A 20,567-nucleotide genomic window follows, 5' to 3' on the forward strand; every position below is an offset into this window, starting at 1 on the left:
ACTACTACGCTTAAGTCTTTCGTTTTTCAATGTTATTGTATTACTACCGCTTTTGTGTTTTTTTTTATTGCTCCTGTAGCCCTTGAGCATACGACCCTGATGGTGAGTGGTTACCGTCGCCCATGGACTTCATTAATGCCTGGGGCAGAGTCAAGCCGCTGCCTACCTACTTATGTTTTGAATATTGTACTGTTTGCAAGGACCTTCATCGCTGATCACGCCTTTAATAGACTTTAAGATGAAAGTGGTTTTAATAATGTCTACACTGTAAATTATAGTATCTTACAGTTTTCAGTTTTTATAAATTGTTTTATTTATTTATTGCTTAGATGGGTGGACGGGCTCACAGCCCACCTCGTGTTAAGTGGTAACTAGAGACCATAGACATCTACAACGTAAATGCGTCATTCACCTTGAGATATAAGTACTAAGGTCTCAAGTATAGTTACAACGGCTGCCCCACCCTTCAAACTGAAAAGCATTACTGTTTCACGGCAGAAATAGGCAGGGTGGTGGTACCTACCCGCGCGGACTCACAAGAGGTCCTACCACCAATAGTTACGCAAATTATAATTTTGCGGGTTTGATTTGTATTACACTATGTTATTCCTTCACCGTGGAAGTCAATCGTGAACATTTGTTGAGTACGTATTTTATTAGAAAAATTGGTACCAGCCTGGGATTCGAACACCGGTGCATCGCTGAACACGAATACGATGGACGTCTTATCCTTTAGGCCACGACGACTTCAATGTGAAATTATTTTGTTAAAGAGTAGCAGTTAGTTAGTTAGTCCGAGGTGGAAAAAAAAATCTTCTAAGCTAAAGGAATCGGTTTTATTATTTCAGAGATCGTTGGAAACATCGCGGGAGAATTCGTACGAGAGAGATGAATACCACACACACGGAGATACCGATCCACTTTACTACAATAGTCAACCCAGAACGAATAGGTATATCTTTATTTATTATTGATTTAAAACTTCTAATAGCATTATTAATAATAATAATAATAAAAGTTCATTTATTGCCTTTCACATTAAATAAAATAAAATACAAATAAAAGAAAAGAAAAAAATAGAGAAAAAAGGCAAAATGAGGTGGCTCAGCTAATGCTGTTCAAGGTCGATAAATCGAACAGCGATGGTTTTCAGTCACCCCCTTTCCCTTTGGCTCTTTGCGGAACGTATTGGAACCCATCAGTATACAAACATATAAATTCTGCCACACAGCTTGAAAATTATTTCTCGTTTTACTCTGATGTCTGATAAATATTTAAAAATACGCTACTATGATGTTGGTACGGCTCTATTTCGCTATTTTGGTTGAATGTGAATTCTTACATTGTAGGATGGATACGTGGTCGCAGCTACACGCACAGGCGAGCATGGAATCAGCTATATCCTGGCGGACGGCTGCTGATTGGCAATCTGGAGGTTAGTTTAAGCCTTTTGAATAAAATTTAAATTATGGTCCAAACAGTACAGTGGGTTCCCTGTGCATGGACAGTATGTGCATTCAAAACCACCGTTTTTTTAACCCGTACATAACACCATCTGTTGGATATAGTACTAATATTGTTTTTACATTATTTTTCCGCTGGATGGCGTATTAATGCTGTCAAATTTCATTGACAAATAATATAAAAAAAATAAACAAAATAGTTTAATATTTATTAACATGGATTCAAGTGGAATATATTATAGTATTATATTATTATCTCTTATAGTTAGCACTTCATTGATAAAATTTGAGAACTTTATCCATTTATTAAATTATTATATGTTGATGATATAAATGATGATTTTTTGATGGTTTATGTTCGTAACTATTCAATTACTATTTTAAATGTCATTATTCAGAGCCGAATTTAGATTTTTGTTAAATTTATTCGCAGAGGAACAAAGACGTCCAAGCTTAGAAAGGCAGAGCACATTGTACGATGATGGATTGGGATACGGATACGAATCCTACCCTACCACTGGCACGCATATAGGGTAAGCCCATTTCTATATTAATTCTTTCTCAAGAAAAAATACTACTCTGAGGTTTTCTTCAATTCTAACTTAAGAATCGGATTCCGTGCGCCCGCTCCTCAAGATATATTAGTGTGGTCCGCGAGTGAAAATTGGGTTTTCGACTCTTATTAATAATCGTTCCAAAAATAAATATTCTACATAAAAAGTAGCGGTGTTTAAAACTTTAACAAATGTATGGTTTTCACGATTTTCATATTAATTAGCGACGAGCTTATTTAAGTTACAGAAACGGTTATTGTATGGTAAAAGATCTCGTCGTCTGTCATTTTAAAGAATTAATTGCTCTCCATTCGGTTTTAAATTCATTCAACTCCGTTCAAATGTAATTAATTATACTTACTGAATATCGAATAGTACATGGTTAAAAAGACCGTCACTGTGAACTGGCTAATAAACTCATTCACAATTTAACAATTACGTTGACATTATCTCACGCTAGATTTCATGTGATGTGATATGATTGTGATGTCTGTAACCGCTTAGTAACCATAAGTTCATCTACTATCATGTAAAAAAATTCTGTCAACTTATTACATATCATCACTTAGTGGTAACTTAGATTGAGCGCATATTTCTTTGAATGAAAATTCGATCGCAAAGCTTGTACCATAGCGTTCAAAGTGGCTAATGTTAATGACAGTAACAGTTGTGTGAATATTTCCGACTGACTATCATAAACATATGCATTGTTCGGAAGTATGAGAGCAATGACTGAAATCTATGTAATCATTATTTACGAAGGTCATTTAAAGAACGACAGTGTTGTCTCAGCGTGAACATAAATGTAAGGTATCCTTTGCCGCCTGATTCAGGTGCGCTTATGACTCACCTGGTATGAAGTAGTTACCGTTGCTCATGGATACTCAGCAAACCCAGACATAAACAAGCCGCTGCATACCGCTGGGAGTTACTGCTACTGGCTCGTTTGAAGAAGGGGATGTGTTCGGGAATTACCATTGAGTGGAGCTCATTCCAGACAACGGATGGTAGATGGTAAAAAATGGTTCCTTGTAAGCATCTATCGATGAACACAGTGGTTACAGTTAATGCAGATCAACCCTGCTTTTGCGGTTAGGATCCTATGATATTAGTTATAGATTCTATGATAAAAATTAGATAAGGTGATCATTTTAAACAGTGCCCAACATTTTTGAGCTATTGCATAGCTTCTATCGCGGGCTTTGAGCGCGGCGAGCGAATCAAGAAATTCCATAACGAAAATAAAATCTAACACCCCCTACTCCACCATACCATGTAGCTCAACACATTGACACGTTGCGCTTGTGTAGTGTTTGTGAATAAGCGCGCGGCGTGACGTCGCACTGCATGCATTTCATGAAAAGTTTGCCCATCTCTCTCTCGCGCGGTCTAGCTTATTTGTGTGAAGGGAACAGTTAATATTTTGCTTTTGTTAATGTTTATTAATATAGCGTGGTCTTATTATTGTTTTAACATTAAATTATTATTGTATAATTATAATAATTTCATAAGTTGATAAAAAAAGCTATGCAATAGCTTTACCGCGGCAGTCCCCGAGTGCTACGTGTTTTTTTTTTGTTTTTTATTACTTAGGTAGGTGATCGAACTCCCGGACCACCTGGTGTTAAGTTGTTACTGGAGCCCGTAGACATCTACAACGTAAATTCCACCACCCTCCTTGAGTCATAAGGTCTCATTTTTAACAGTACAACGGCTGCTCCGCCCTTCAAACCGAAACGCATATACTAAAATAATGAGTTTTTTCAGGGACCACATAAATGTAATATCTCAGCAGCCAAGCTATGAAGAATACTACGATACTAGTAGCTATTCATACCAATCGTATGTAAGGGATACGCCGAGACAGTGGGATAGTGGAGGACAGTATTTCTTCGATGATGGTTACGGGCTCACACCGACAGAATACGAGAACATCGTTAATAAAAGACGGTCTTCCGTTGTTCAACTACCTCAAGTGCCGCCTAAGCAGGTCAGTTTGTCACACAGTATATTGTGTTTTTAATATTTTGAAGTTATACTTCTTTAGGCGCGTTATGAAAAATTGATGACTTTTCTCTGTTATCATGTTGACTAATACTATCGATAAAAATATTAGGATATAGACAGTTTATTCTGTTCAAAATGACCATAATTAAATGACTACCAACCTTGAGGTGTTATTGATTATGGTCGAATTTCGATCAATGGGTGAATATTAGTAAATAATAAAATTACTTTCCGTATACTTTACTATTGGTAAAACATTATTTTAACATTTAATATTAGAAGTAGCTGTAATTTTATATTGAAATGAAGCAATTTTGATACGCTACATACATACGTGCGATAAACAAAATAGTGGTTAGTGTACAATACTTGCTCGAGAGTAAAATAAATCTTGTTTGAGTGCGTAGAATACACCGCAGAGATTCAGAGTTCACGATTAATACTTTATAGAAGGAAAAATGTTGTATATCGCTTAATGAAATTAAAATTTCTTTGAATATCTCGCACTTTTTTTTGAAATTTCGAGTACTGCAGTTACAGTTACAGTTTTCGTGGTCATGGATGACTCCGTAACTAAACCGTAAAAGTAATTTTAATTATGACTCGCGAAATACGAAAAAAACACTAGGTAATTTATTGTTATGCGCTGGGGCTCAGGGTAAATAAAAAATTCTGCCGAATTACAAGTTAACACTGTATTAGCATTTATGACACTTAAAACGCTTGACAAACACTTTAAAATTCTCAATTCGCTTCTTCCGCTTCGCTCCAGGTGATCCGTTCTCTGTTTCACTTTGAGTAGTTCCGATTAGGTACTAGCTGGCTGCGCGCCATCTCTGCAACGCTTTTATAGTCGAGACGAAATCTCTAGAATAGTCGAGAATATTCCACAAAAGCCGAGTACCGTGTTTCCGCTATGTGACAATAGATGGCGTTGTACTTCTCGAGCGTTCTAGATGCTAGTAGATCCTTCGATATTCGTTCGACTATTTGGCCATAGATGGCGTTACTCTTACCGGCGTAACATTATGTTTGTATTGCAGACGGTTCTGTCGTCACGCTATTCGGATCACAACGAGATGGCGCCGTACAGACCGCGGCCTAGAAGAACAGCTGCGAGCCTACCAGGTATGTACTTTTTGACTACGTTAAATTTTAAAATCTATGCAAAAATATTTGGTCTCAATTTTGTAGTATAAGCCTTCCGCCCGTTAAATCAGAGCATGTGCTTCGCAGTAGAGATGAGTTCTCTACCCGTACCGACTCATCGCATGCTCTAATACCAATAATTATTTATAGAGTTTAAAAACACTAAAATTGCTTACAATAGAATACCGCCATAAATGCTGATCTGCTAAACTACCAATATGTTACTAAATTCTGAGCCTACAGGATAAGACGTCCGGTGCATTTGTATCTTGCGATGCATCGGTGTTGAAATCTCGCAGGCGGGTACCAATTTTTCCAATGAAATACGTACTTAACAAATGTTCACGATTGACTTCCACGGTGAAGGAATAACACCGTCTAATAAAAAAAAAACGTGTGGCACTTGGGAACTGCCGCAGTAAAGCTATTGCATAGCATTTTTTATCAACTTATGCAATTATAATTAGACAATGATAATTTCATGTTAAAACAATAATAAAACAAGACCACGCTATATTAAACATTAATAAAAGCAAAACATTAACTGTCCCCTTCACACTCATAAGCTAGATCGCGCGTCTGCCGTGAAGCAGTAATGCCTTTCGGTTTGAGCAGTGGGGCAGCCGTTATAACTATACTGAGACCTTAGAACTTATATCTCAAGGTGGGTGGCGCATTTACGTTGTAGATGTCTATGGGCTCTAGTGACCACTTAACACCAGGTGATCTGTGAGCTAGTCCACCCATATATGCAATAAAAAAACTAAAACTTGAACTATATCGTTGTAGCGACACCATCATCAACGCCGAAACGTGGTCGAGCACTACCGATGCCTCCAAGCAGCGAGTCGGGGTCTGTCCGCAGCGGGCGGGGTCGGCGACTGCCGCGGCCCCCCACCGTGTCGAGGCTCCCGCAGCCGCCCGTCGGTTCCTACACTCCCGCCACGACAACTCCCACCGCGCACGTGCCTTACGAACCCGGTATCACAGATAATACACATAAATTAGTTATAGATAAGTAGCTCAAGCGGTCTTTTTGGCGGGAATGCGAGGAGTGAATCTGTGTGATTTGTCTTATTTTGTCTATTTAGTGTTTCTTCAGGTTTAAATGTGTAATAACGGTGGTTTATTAATTGTTTGATATCTGTGAAATATCCGTGTTTAATATCTGTTAAATGTCGGAAAATGAAACAAAGCCGCTGGACGTAACTTCTCGGGATCCTCCAAACAGTCCACTGAAAAAATCTCAGTAAATGATCACCATTTTACTGAGATTATATTTCATCCCATATCATATCATCTCATCTCATTTGATTTAATTTGATCCCAACTAATTAATGTCTCAAATTAATCAATTTCATTTTATTTCATTTCACTCCATATTATGATTTTTCATAAAAACAAGAATATAAATTAAAATAAGATATGACCTAAAAAAGGCCTTAGTTACCAGGTCATAAAATCCCTTAAAAAAAGTAACTTAAGCACTCAACAAACATTTTTACGGGCATCAGCCACTACATGGCTTCGCTTCGATTAGTTTCTCATTGCTCCTGTAGATGGCAGTAAAAAATTACCTATCATACATTTTATGTTTAAATAAGGATTTTGTAAAATTTCAGAAACCACTAATTGATAAAATTTAATCAATTTGTCTATCTATATACTATATACGTATATACGTGATACGTACTATATCCGTGAAGCAAAAACTTTGTATCCCTTTTTACGAAAATTGCGCGGACGGAGGAGTATGAAATTTTCCACACTTATAGAGAATATAGAGAAGAAGTGCACAATGCTAATATTTTTTTTAAATAATGCATGAAAGATACATTAAATTAATAAAGAAAACATTACACACACTACATACCATGTATTTGACGCACACACACATGCGTACTATTTATTGTCAAACTTTGGTTCTTGACGTCTGTGGTCAAATTGAGAACAGATTAAATATAATTTGTCTTTATTAATATTTTTTTATAGTGAAAATTGCGAAATTTGTGATTATAGAAGTATAAAATACAATCATAATAGTGTACAAACTTAAAATTCCAATTAATTATAGTCGAATTTCGACTACTGCGGGACCTCTAGTGACAAATAAAGTTGTTTTTTTTTCTGTGTTTAGTTACACAATAATGAAATGCCTTAACTTTAACAATATATAGGTTTAGGGGCATCCGCTACAAAATGTCGATAGTTTCCATACAAAAAATTTTTTTGTATTAAATTATCGCAGTTTTAGGGCCCTGGCCGGTATGCTACGGCAGTTTTCTTTGAGTGAAATTAATTGAAGCGATTTTTATTGATGGATATAATAAGACTAGTTTATATTCTAAATTCGAACTAAAAAGTACAACTGACTGTCCTATATTTAATAATTTTAAACAAAAACTGATAGAGGGACAAAAACATTGCATTGCACCAATTCAAACACAACGAATCAATAAAATTGATAAAAAATATCATGGTTATCAAAAATTCATTACAGTTTCCTTTTTAGAACCTGAAAAAGTTATTCCCGACGCGAGCTACGGTTACGACAGCTACAATTACCAGCCGCAATATCAAGACACTGCTACTGAGTTGTATACTGATAATAATTACACAAGGTATGTACAGCAAGGTAGTTAGCGTTCTATTTGTTCATTTGGTACTTATTGGGTATCAGACAGAGATATGTATATGTATCAGACATAGAAAAAGTTACTTAATTATAAGGTGATTACGTCTAGCAAATCTGAGTGTCACGCCCACATTGACAGATGTCAGCATCCGTAAACGTTTGTGTAGTATAACTCTGGCGAGAAAATTTACTCTGACATTATTTATCTGTTTGTATCTACGGTCGTCTGTTTCAACATTATGTTCTTATAGGAAAATGATAAATTCATAAAAACAGTTTGAAATTTTGAGTAAAAATACAAATTTAAAAATCGATCCAGATGGTATCAATCCTGCATTACTGTCTTAAAGGCGGGATCACCTTAACGTTTCTTTTCAGTATTATATTTCCAGCACACTGAGTTTCACGCCAAATCGTCTCAGTGGGTCGCGTTTCTGATCCGGTGGTATATTCTACGAAGTACTGCTCAGTATTGGCAAATTTATCAGGTTGGAGCCCTGTGAGCTCACCTACTCATTCAGTGAGTCTAGTATGACCACTCGGGATCAATAGAATAGCTAGAAAAAAATATGCAATTCGGTTTCACCTGTAATAGCCAGTTCAATCTAAATCTCTAAATATTAATGCAAAAATAAAACGTTGATTTGTCATTCAAATATAATTATAAATAGGTATATGTGTTAAAATAGATATTTATTTTATAAATTAAACGGTTGTCTGGAAGAGATCGCTTTTAGCGATAAGACCGTCTATTGTACAAATTTATCTGTTTTTTGATTGTTTTTTTGAATGTAAATTGTGTTTTGGTGTGCAATAAAGTGTATTCTCTCTCTCTCTTTATTAATATAACTTCAGTTTATAATATCCATCTTTTCATAGGCGATCCCATGTGAGGATTTGTAATTAAAAATGCTTATAATTAAATTTGTTCGCAGTTACGACGAAGATGAAATGCAACCATTCTTTAATGAAACTCCTCATGCTACTCCGCCTGCAGCTGGTGAGTTAGATACTTAAAGCGATTAGAAGTCAATGTTTTACGTCCACTTTTTACTGCATAATATCCGAAAGGCATACCTCGTTGAGATGAATACCTACAGTATTTTATTAAAGCAATTATATCCGAGAATACAGTTGCAAGTGAAAACTTAAATTTCTTCAATGTTTAGTCTTGTATAAGAGTCTAGGGGCAGACAGGTTAAGGGCACTTGATACTTATTAAGAGGCTTTTAAAGTATTCGTGTAACAATCTTTTTTCGGTACTTAAGGCGGAAGTATCAATTGTTTTGGAATAATCTTCCATCGCCTTCAAATCGCGTGACTGTTTTGCAAAATATATGTATAGGCGACATTATTACATTACAGAAAATTTGTGCAAATACTAAAAGTCTTACTACCTGGCGACTATTTTAAGCAGTCGGCATTATCTACATATATCTTCTAAATAGCTGGATAGATTGTTATCATGTAAAATCATGTGGCCATTAAAAGTATTAGCAGTAGTTTCTTTGTGAACTATATGTATTCAAACAGAACACTTATATGTACTATCACTAGGGCTAAATATATTCGCTGTGGGACACACGATAATGGCTTCCTGTGTACGATTGAGTAAATAATAAAACTGTATTTGACATTCAAATTTATTGTTTGTTGACATTCAGTCATGGCTTGCCGTTTGATAAACAGTATCTGCGACACAGTAACGTTTCATTTCAACAGTGCTTTTTTCAAAATTTCAGCTCAAAAAACCCCGTGGACTGATTCGGACAATGCGACGCAGTTTAGTTATCCAGTGACTAGTGAACAAGACTTATTGTTATCAAAGACTGTGCCATCGACAATATCTTGTTTGACTCAACCGCCTATAACTAGCCAACAAGAAATTTATCAGGACCAAAATTATTCACAATTTAACTATCAGTATGATGATCAACAATTTCAATCGAGCCAAGAAGCTCAATATCATGATAAACAAAGTATATATCAAGACCAGCAGGACTTTCAGTACCAATATGAAGATGACAGTAAACAGCAGGTTTTGCCAGATCAGGATTACTTACAAGACCAGAAGCCACAACAACAACAGCATTCAGAACAACAATACAACCAGCAAACGCCGCAGCACGATCAAACACAACAGATTCAACAAGAACAAAAAAACCAGCAGCAACACTATGAACAACAACAAAAAAGTAATTTACAGCAACAGCAAGCACAACAGCAACAATTACAGTTACAACAGCAAAACCTTCAACAAAAACAGCAACAGTCGGCACAACAGTTGCAAGCGACGGTAATGACTGGCGCTGCTACATTAGGCTCCTTAATGGCGGGTGGCGCAAAGAAATTAGGAAGCTTCTTTGGCGCTGCAGCAGCCGCAGTTTCTGCCCCGGCAGCACCACAATCTCCGCATATGAATCAATCATCAACTGTTCCTACAAATCAGTTTTCTACAGGTGTAGCTCCCGTAACACCATTTTCATCCAAACTTCCAGTGACAGCCTCCGTCCCAGAAACAACGCCGTCAGCGCCAACATCAACGGCGACGACAACGGCTCCAATTTTACCCCGCACTCCTTCTCTTAGGAGACAGGAGTCTATACAGAGACCACCAGTGCGTCGAACGCGGACGTTACCGGACGCACCAGATGACTTACTCCACTCAAGTTTTGAAGAAAGTGCCTACGAAGACGAGTATCATAAGACTGAATACGATCAATCGATAGATCGCGATAAGATTTCTTTGGATAGATATCGAGATGATGAATACATGCATGATACAATCCATGAAGAAGATGTCGATGATAGGCATATGTCGGAAATTCCAAGCAGTCCTAGGAGTCCTTTGCACAAGGTCGCATCTCCAACAAGAGCGATCTCGCAAATGCGTAAACCTTCTGTGGACAGTTACCATAGCCAAACGCCTTCTGTTATTGACCGTAGAACATCGCAAAGTTCATTTCAACACGAGGATAAACTATCCGTGCCGGGTAAACAAGATGGTAATTATTTATTGCATTGTATTTATACAAAAATGTAAAAAATAATTTTGAACGAATATTTGAACAAAAATGAGACCTTATTTCTGTCTATTAATTTATAACTATTTAAACTCACATTTTTCATTATATTTTGTGACGTGGTGTAATAATCTATCTGATAAAAAGAAACTTAAACTTGAATATTTTCGAAAACCGCCAAATTCGATTGCGTACTAGACGTAATCTGGATTAGAATGTAATTAAAACAAATGTCAAGTTTCATTATATATTTTTCAAATTAATAAATTCTCAATTCAATTAACCATATTTATTTATACTTATTCCTCATTTGGTAGTTTGAGCAATCGTAACATCTATTATTTTTTTCTTATAAAACGAATTGATTTACTGTCCAACTAAAACGTATCAATTATTGCAGAACAACCTACAGAAAAATCAAAAGTAACATTTCAAGATGAGCGCACAACGTACCATGAGGTAGCCGAGGACACTAGTTCGTTCAGGGGTAGACAGGAATCGTTCGATGATCAAGGTGATGATTATCAAGACGAAGACGCATACCACGAAGATGAGTTTCAAGATGAGCATGAGAAGTTCGATGACCAAGATCAATTTAGACGAGACGGACAGTATAATGAGGAAGACGGTGTATTTCAAGAGCCGGAGCAGCGGGACGATAAAGCAGAGCAGCCGAAGTTCACAGCGAGACAGAGGTGGCACCGAGCATACAACAAAATCGTGATGCAGCTAAACGTGAGTCATTTTAGTATTTTGACAATGAATTCAGAATACCATTTGTTTTTGTTATTTCCAACATTCTGAATATGTAACGGTTTAAATAGTAATATGATATTTTGTTTACTTAATAACTCTTATATTTTATTATCATACTATTTTTTTGTTTCATTTTGTTTTGTTTATAATTTAATGTATTACCACTATTAATTCTGAATTCATTGGATTTTTATAAATCTGTTTTTTAATATTATGTATTTTTGTTGTGGATTTTATTTGAAGCATTCGTTGGATCAGGTAAGTTAAAGTGCGCAATTTCATTGGAACTGGAGAATGTTTGTATTTCTATGGTATGTAGTGATAAAATATTACGTTGTCCTAAAACAAAGAAAATTGGGTAATTATTTTAAGATCGTGGACTACAATTTATATATAAGTTTAGCTTACGAAATATGAGCATTCGTCGAAGTTTGAATGCATCATAAGGTATTGATATCTCTCATATTTTTTTGTTATTTTTGACGTAAGGGATTGTGACAAATTTAAAAATTTACCAAATTAAAACGGAACCAACTATTATTTAAAATCAAGCGACCAAACCAAAAGATAACTTAATAGATTTATTTACGGATTCCAAATCGAGAGACCTGAACAAAATAATCTGAACGAACTCTTCACTGAGGTATTTATTCCAAGGTGAAACTGTAATTTATCGGCTGTTACACAAGTAACATTTGAATTCAAGCACAAATAAAATTTATTATTTCAGAAAATTTGTTTTTCGTAATTTTTGAATCTACTATACAAACATATACTTAATAACATTTCGCTTAACTGTATTTAATTGTATCGTATCTATTATACAATCACCAGAAGTTATCTCCGTAGTTAAGAACGGTTTCCTCTTGATCGGTAATTTGCCTATGAATTTACCTGATCAGAACAAGTGGTCTTTTATTAGATTGTTGTTAAATTTTACCTTAGCAAATTAGCTGTATCTTATAAATTAGGATATTAGCTATACCTTTCGGAAAACGTGACCTCCCTAATCTCTGTATGATGCCCATCAAGATAGACTATTACAACATAAGCGATGGCTTTATTAGGACATTAAACCGTCTATCACTACTGGATATAAAACTCCCGTGGTGTTTGATATCTTTAGTATATTACTTCGATTTAACAAGTTCCGAAGACATCGTTAGAATGAATTAGTGATAATGAAAATAGCTTAGCAACGAAAATTGTACGGTTTTATCGGATGTATTAATTTGGTGTATTTGAAAACAAAATAATAGGATTGACTAGACTTTTTTGAATTAGTTATAATGAAAATAGCTTAGCAGCGAAAATTGTACGGTTTTATCGGGTGTATCAGGTTGGTGTATTTGAAAACAAAATAATAGGATTGACTATTTCGGCCATCAGAGTCTTTCTCGGAGCGTGGTGCAAGAGAGACGATCAAAACTTGTGTCTGAAGTGGAGAACTCTCTGGGGCGAGTCTCCGAGTGGGGTGAATCGAACTTAGTTCAATTCAACCCGTTGAAGACACAAGTTTGCGCGTTCACTGCGAAGAAGGACCCCTTTGTCATGGCGCCGCAATTCCAAGGAGTATCCCTGCAACCTTCCGCGAGCATCGGGATACTTGGGGTCGACATTTCGAGTGATGTCCAATTTCGGAGTCATTTGGAAGGCAAAGCCAAGTTGGCGTCCAAAATGCTGGGAGTCCTCAACAGAGCGAAGCGGTATTTCACGCCTGGACAAAGACTTTTGCTTTATAAAGCACAAGTCCGGCCTCACGTGGAGTACTGTTCCCATCTCTGGGCCGGGGCTCCCAAATACCAGCTTCTTCCATTTGACTCCATACAGAGGAGGGCCGTTCGAGTCGTCGATAATCCCATTCTCGCGGATCCTTTGGAACCTTTGGGTCTGCGGAGGGACTTCGGTTCCCTCTGTATTTTGTACCGAATGTTCCATGGGGAGTGCTCTGAGGAATTGTTCGAGATGATACCGGCATCTCGTTTTTACCATCGCACCGCCCGCCACCGGAGTAGAGTTCATCCATACTACCTGGAGCCACTGCGGTCATCGACAGTGCGTTTCCAGAGGTCTTTTCTGCCACGTACCATCCGGCTATGGAATGAGCTCCCCTCCACGGTGTTTCCCGAGCGCTATGACATGTCCTTCTTTAAAAGAGGCTTGTGGAGAGTATTAAGCGATAGGCAGCGGCTTGGCTCTGCCCCTGGCATTGCTGAAGTCCATGGGCGACGGTAACCACTCACCATCAGGTGGGCCGTATGCTCGTCGGCCTACAAGGGCAATAAAAAAAAAAAAAAAAAAACTAGACTTTTTTGAATTAGTTATAATGAAAATAGCTTAGCAGCGAAAATTGTACGGTTTTATCGGGTGTATCAGTTTGGTGTATTTGAAAACAAAATAATAGGATTGACTAGACTTTTTTGAATTAGTTATAATGAAAATAGCTTAGCAGCGAAAATTGTACGGTTTATCGGATGTATCAATTTGGTGTATTTGATAACAAAATAATATCATTGACAAGACTTGTTGTTAAACTTAGTCCATTTTCTCATTCTAAGTCAACCAATTCCATGTTGCTGTTATTTCCGATTTAACAAAACTTTGAAAGATGATTCACCAATCCCAAACATCATTGTTTGTTTCAATGTTATCGCCATTCGTAATGACGTAGTATATTACATGGAGTTTCATATCTATTTATTAATAACATAATATATGTTTTTGAAAGTAAAGGACAATGCCCAAAAGTGGGCCAACTTTATGTCAAAACTATTTGTACTTGAAAAACTATGCCTTATTTTTTCACGTTGTTTAGTTTATGTATCAACATTTCTTTCAACCTGGCATTGTTTTCCAAAAAAATAAATTACTTATTTGATAACATCCCAAAACTATCCATGCCATAGTTTTTAAATTCGCCAATAGGCAAAGGGCTTAGCCCATACAGCCTTATAGCAAACCTATATGCTGTCAAACGAAAGAGTTGTTTGTGACTTGAACAACAAATTAAAAAAAAATAGCTAATGCTTATAATTCACAGGCTTCTTAGTTTATTTTTGTTCAATTCAATATTTATATATTGTAATAATAATTATTACTTAAAACCATGAATTATTTAATGTTTTTAGATATTAATGATTCCATTAGTAAAAATATCAATGGCCTACCATTACTCTATTCTTATTATATATGATTAGAGAGTTTTGGCAGCAACCCGAATGAAGCGTCACTTGAATTTTTATTTTAATGTTTTTTTAATAGTTTATTGTGTAATTTGTATTTATTGTATTTGTAATATTGTGTATAAAAGGTCTGTGCTTAGTCAATGTGGTATTCGTCGAGTTGACGTCAAAACTCCCAAAAAGCAATAAAAAGAGATACACCGGCTTTTTATTGACATAAAAAATATATAACTTCGACAGACTAGGCTGTATAGGCTACGCTCTTTGCCAGCTTATTGGTGAATTTAAAAACAACAACAATATCGTTGCCGGCTTCCGGATTTTCATTTCATTTTATTATTATTATGAGGATATAATAATAATAAAATGTACGTAAGGGCTTATTTCTAGCAACATTAACCACAATTAACTTATTTAATACTGTAAATAATTATGAGAGCGATTATTGATTTCGAAGAAAACAATTAACAACTTAATTTTCACTGCAGAAAAAAACAGATTTCTCTTAAATCTGGGTGAGAATATAAAAATCGTTTTCTGAATATGAAACGATATTTCTTTGTCTATCAAATTAAGTTAAAGCCATCATGACAGGACAACTTTTTTTAGGGGCCCAAACGCCCATAGAAAATGGGCATTGTCCTTTATTGATCAAATTAATCGAAGAGTGCGAAATTCGTTTAAAATTAAATTTGAATAAAGTGAGTCATTAGATGAAAGTAAATTTCATAATGAACTATCCATAAAATATTTTACGAGTACATAGCATCGTTCTTAAAGTAAAAACAGTGTCCCGAGTCTAGCCCTGTGGGGCACTTGGCGCGGCGCTGCGTTAATGCGAGACCTCTGTAACAACGTACCATACTCAACACCTACTGTGATGACCTTGGACACGCCTATTTACGCATTTAGTTCAAAGAAAATAAAAAAAGTTAGTTTTTTGGTATATTTATTGAAGATTAGTTAACAAAATTACAATTCGGAGTAGAGTTCATCCATACTACCTGGAACCACTTCGTTCATCCACAGTGCGTTCCTTGAGATCTTTTTTGCCACGTACCATCCGACTTTGGAATGAGCTCCTCTCCACGGTCCTTCCCGAGCGCTATGACATATCCTTCTTCAAATAAGGCTTGTGGAGAGTACTTAATGGTAGGCAGCGGCTTGGCTCTGCCCCTGGTATTGCTGAAGTCCAAGGGCGACGGTAAGCACTCACCATCAGGTGGGCCGTATGCTCGTCTGCCTACAAGGGCAATAAAAAAAATTTTCGGCGGAGTTAATTTTTTTTCTTTCATTTACACTTTCCAACTCCTAATAGACGATAAATTGTGTAAAATTATACTGTTCATAGAAATTTAACATGTCATGTGAACGCTAACTCGATTTGGTTCTGATAGTGAAAAGTTGTTCGAAACTGCGCTTATTAACTATGCACTTTGATTGCAAAAGTTTAGAAGCCTCTACTTTAGACAGAATAGAATTTACCATCATATGAATATCGATTACAGTACTGTATGGATGTATCCTGTATGATTTTACTATAACTAGAGGTCCCGCAGTAGTCGAAATTCGACTATAATTAATTGGAATTGTAAGTTTGTACACTATTATGATTGTATTTTATACTTCTATAATCACAAATTTCGCCAAGACTACACTATAAAAAATATTAACAAAGACAAACAATGTTTAATCTATTCTCAATTTGACAACAGACGCCAAGAACAAAAGTTTGACAATAAATAGTATGCATGCGTGTGTGCGTCAAATACATGGTATGTAGTGTGTGTAATATTTTTTTTATTGATTTAATGTATCTTTTATTCATTATTTAAAAAAAATATTAGCATTGTGCACTTCTTCTCTATATTCTCTATAAGTGTGGAAAATTTCAGTCCGCGCAATTTTCGTAAAAAGTGATACAAAGTTTTTGCTTCACGTATTAATATATAAATTACATTTATGACTAGTTTATAATAAGTGACTATACCCATATGGTTATCGCGGCAATTAAAGTAACTGAAAATTTTAACAACTCATTAGTGTTATCTCTTGTACACATTTGAATTCTTGAAGTGTCTTTAGAATAAGAAATTATTTCAAAGCGAAGTAGGACAGCAAAATTCTCTTTTGATAAATGAAACCGGTTACAACTCAACGACGTGTTTCGAACATTGTGCATTATATTTCTTAATGCCCAATATAGGCAGACCACGTGCCATCACAGCTTTTATGATTTGGTGGATTTCACTAAATTTGTCGCAACATGCCTTTATTTTCGTTAATCGATTAGTTCCCGGTTAAATGGTTACAGTCGTATAATGCCACTTCGTTTAGCTTTATGTCTTTAAGAAAAGCAGCTTTGACGACAGAGAGAGAGGGAGAGAGACAGATGTCTATCTCTAATAAGCCGCCTATTAGAGAGAGACATGTCCTTCTTCAAACGAGGCTTGTGGAGAGTATTAAGCGGTAGGCAGCGGCTTGGCTCTGCCCTTGGCATTGCTGAAGTCCATGGGCGACGGTAACCACTCACCATCAGGTGGGCCGTATGATCGTCTGCCTAAAATATGCCTTAAAATATTTTTATTAGCTTCACTTGTTCTATCTATGTATCTTCCGATGTAATGAATTTTTAAATGACTAAGATGTTTGATTTACCTGAAAAATTGTGCACATATCGAGAACCGATGACAGTTCAATGATTTTAATAATTTGACTTAATATGCTGTGACTATGTCAATAGGATAAAAAAAATGTTACCTTGATTTTTAGTTTGGCATACGCGTTTAATTATTTTTTTCTTTTTATTGCTTAGTTGAGTGGACGAGTTCATGGTCCACCTGATGTGAAGTGGTTACCGGAGCCCGTAGACATCTACAACGTAAATGCCGCTACCTACCTTGAGACATTATTATAAGCTCTAAGGTTTTTACAGCACAACGGCTGCCCTACCCAAGCCGAAACGCATTACTGCTTCACGGCAGAAATAGGCAGGGCGGTAGAACCTACCCTCGCGGACTCACAAGACGTCCTACCACCAGTAAAGACGATAGTCATTTTTGTTTTTAAGCTCTTTATTATTAATTTATTGACCATTTTGATAAGCGGCACGGTCAATCCTATCCCCCTGTCCGTCTTCGATCCTAGCGTTCAATCTGCAACACTTATTTAATTGATTCATTGTGCACTTTGAAGTCGTCGTGGTACCTACCACACCCTACCTATTTCTGTCGTGAAGCAGTAATGCGTTTCTGTTTGAAGGGTGGGGCAGCCATTGTAAATATACTGAGACCTTAGAACTTATGTCTCAAGGTGGGTGGCTCATTTACGTTGTAGATGTCTATGAGGTCCAGTAACCACTTAAAACCAGGTGAGTTGTGAGTTCGTCTACCCATATAAGCAATAAAAAAAACTCTTATATTATTTACCACTGGCTCGTTCTAGCTTTGACTTTGTCACTGAACTTATATTATTAAATATTAAATTTTCTACCGACAAAATTTTCTAATAATGCCCGAAATAAGAAAGATTTACTCGTACGTAACACGAAATGTTCGCGTACAGGGAAATGAGATTAATCCAGATTTATCTGTCGCTTAGTTTCTTCAGGATGACGTGTTGCGTAACATCAAAGCAATCTTTCACTTCAGTATTGACTTTTAGATTGACACTTGCTTTGTGAGGACGCTAATCATCCAAAAATGTACATTAATGATGTCTTGTGTATTGATATTATAACTAGCTTTGTTGGTGTTCATTTAGAAAAATCCTCCGGAATAAATAGCATATATTGATTTTGGAGCCAGAAAATTACTACATAGTACCTTTTTTGTAACACTGTCGACGTGTGATGATCGGTTGAGTAGTTACGACGCGAAAGCGTAAGTCAAAAACTAACTAATTCATTTTCGCATTTACTATATTAGTGTGGATTAAATGGGAAAATGAAGTTCGAATTTTGTTGCTTTTTAGGATAGTTTCTGTGTCAAGCAATGATTATAGTGTTAGAATAGAAAATAGCAGATGAAAATTGTTGTGAAAAATTAACAGTGTATCTCAAATATTCTTTTATTGCTACGTGGGCGGATAAGCATAAGAGCGTTCTGATATGAAGTGACTACATAAATATCACAATACCGCACCCACCTTGAGATATGTGGTTGAGGTCTCAATTAAATTATATATGAGATAAGTGCACTTGTTTGCTTTGCGAGTAGTACGAAAGTCATAAAAAAGGTGATGAGTCATAGGTGATCATAAACGCCTTTCACGACGAGGAAATAACACCGTGTAATAAAATCAAGCCCTACTTCAACACTAACTGATCACTGGTGGTAGAATGTAGTTGCTACAAAATATCGGCGTAATCACTTAATACAAATCAGCTCATCTAGGGCAGAAAAAAAGAAGCTGTGCAAAACACTCTCGTGACAGCTAATTACGTCACAAGTTCTTTTGCAATTAATTAAATTTTATTTTCACTCTTGGATTTTCTATTGAGTTACTTTCACAAAACTCAATAAACTTTGTTCAAAGTTAAATATCATCTAGAGTCCGTAGAGAGAGAAAAAAAAAATTCGTAATCAAGTGCTTAAGTAATGTTTAAACAAGTAGGTCGACGGATCGAATTCAGAATAGAACTTTTTTTTGTTTTGTTTCTCACAATATTCATTGTATTAAGTACAGATTTTTATTCGTCTAAGTTAAAGTGCTCGCCGCCTGTGGAGGCCTGATGCGTTGAACTCGATCACATCATTAGTTCTACTCCGCTACTCCGACCACACGCACTCTACGAGCTCCGTTCACCCTACTCAGTCTGTAAACGGCCTCTGTTGAGTGCGCACCCCTTAGGATAGAAAAAAAAAATTGAATGTGATCAGGGAGTTGAAATATTGCGCAAGCGATGGCGACGGAAACGTGCGAGGACACCACGGCATCCTGCGGGCGGCCCTGGCACTATTGATATCGAACCGCATTATCGCTCCGTTTGTATGCAAATTCAACAGGTGTAAGTGGCGTGCAGTTGTCTCTTAAGCTTTGATGTGGAATGTCGGATTAACAATGTTTCGAAGTAGAAAGGGTCAAGCGGCCAGCGAAGCCGACGTGAGGCGGGACCAACCGTATCAGAGCCGGACCAATGTGACCGGTTCGCGGTTGCGAGTCCGACGAGGGTCCAGTTTGACGGACTTGGACAAGTTGAGGTGTAGTACTGGTTCAAGCGGAGGCGGTTCTATTGGCGATTTGATGAACATGTTCAGTGGTAGTGCAAATTCTGTCGGTAGTGACACTTTGGTGGCTAGAACTGTGCCTTTAGAGACGGTCCGTAGGAACATTCCAGCCATGACGACCCCGCCGTCTCGTCCGCCATCCTCTCCGCTTATCCATGTGTCGCGGCCTGTTGGACCTCTAACGATGGCTCAAAGGACTCTCAGATTCAGCAGGCTCTTGAAATATCAGCCCTCATCCGCAGATGTACTCATATCATTGGTGAGTGATTTAAAAAATAAAAATATTAGTATCAATTATCTGAATTGGATCGTTATCATGTCAACAATTAATGTTCTTTGCAAATTGCTTAGGTACTGCCGTGGTGGTTTTGGAGCATTAAGATGATTGTATACGCACATGTCTTAAATAAATAACTAAAACACATGATTAAAATAACGCGATTTAAATAGAAACAGTAACCTAAATTCTTTAGCGTTATTTTTTTCAAAAATCCAATATGATCAAATACGGTAATGATAAAGGTTAACTACTCCATTTAACAACATTTTTAATCGCAATAATGAAATAAC

The 20,567-nt window shown here is 36.6% G+C and overlaps 1 protein-coding gene across 1 annotated transcript; it reads left to right on the forward strand.

Annotated features, from left to right (window-relative positions):
* Window positions 1-1,896: 1,896 nt before the first annotated feature.
* On the forward strand, window positions 1,897-9,745 carry LOC114248280 (uncharacterized). The gene is made up of 7 exons (XM_028181483.2): window positions 1,897-1,996; window positions 3,785-4,007; window positions 5,068-5,152; window positions 5,963-6,154; window positions 7,686-7,794; window positions 8,744-8,808; window positions 9,551-9,745. Exons 2-7 carry the CDS (start codon window positions 3,913-3,915, stop codon window positions 9,605-9,607), a joined length of 603 nt encoding a protein of 200 aa, XP_028037284.2. The 5' UTR covers window positions 1,897-1,996; window positions 3,785-3,912; the 3' UTR covers window positions 9,608-9,745.
* Window positions 9,746-20,567: the final 10,822 nt, after the last annotated feature.

Source organism: Bombyx mandarina, chromosome 21 (assembly GCF_030267445.1).
Source record: "Bombyx mandarina strain Sakado chromosome 21, ASM3026744v2".
Classification (NCBI taxonomy): Eukaryota; Metazoa; Arthropoda; class Insecta; order Lepidoptera; family Bombycidae; genus Bombyx; species Bombyx mandarina.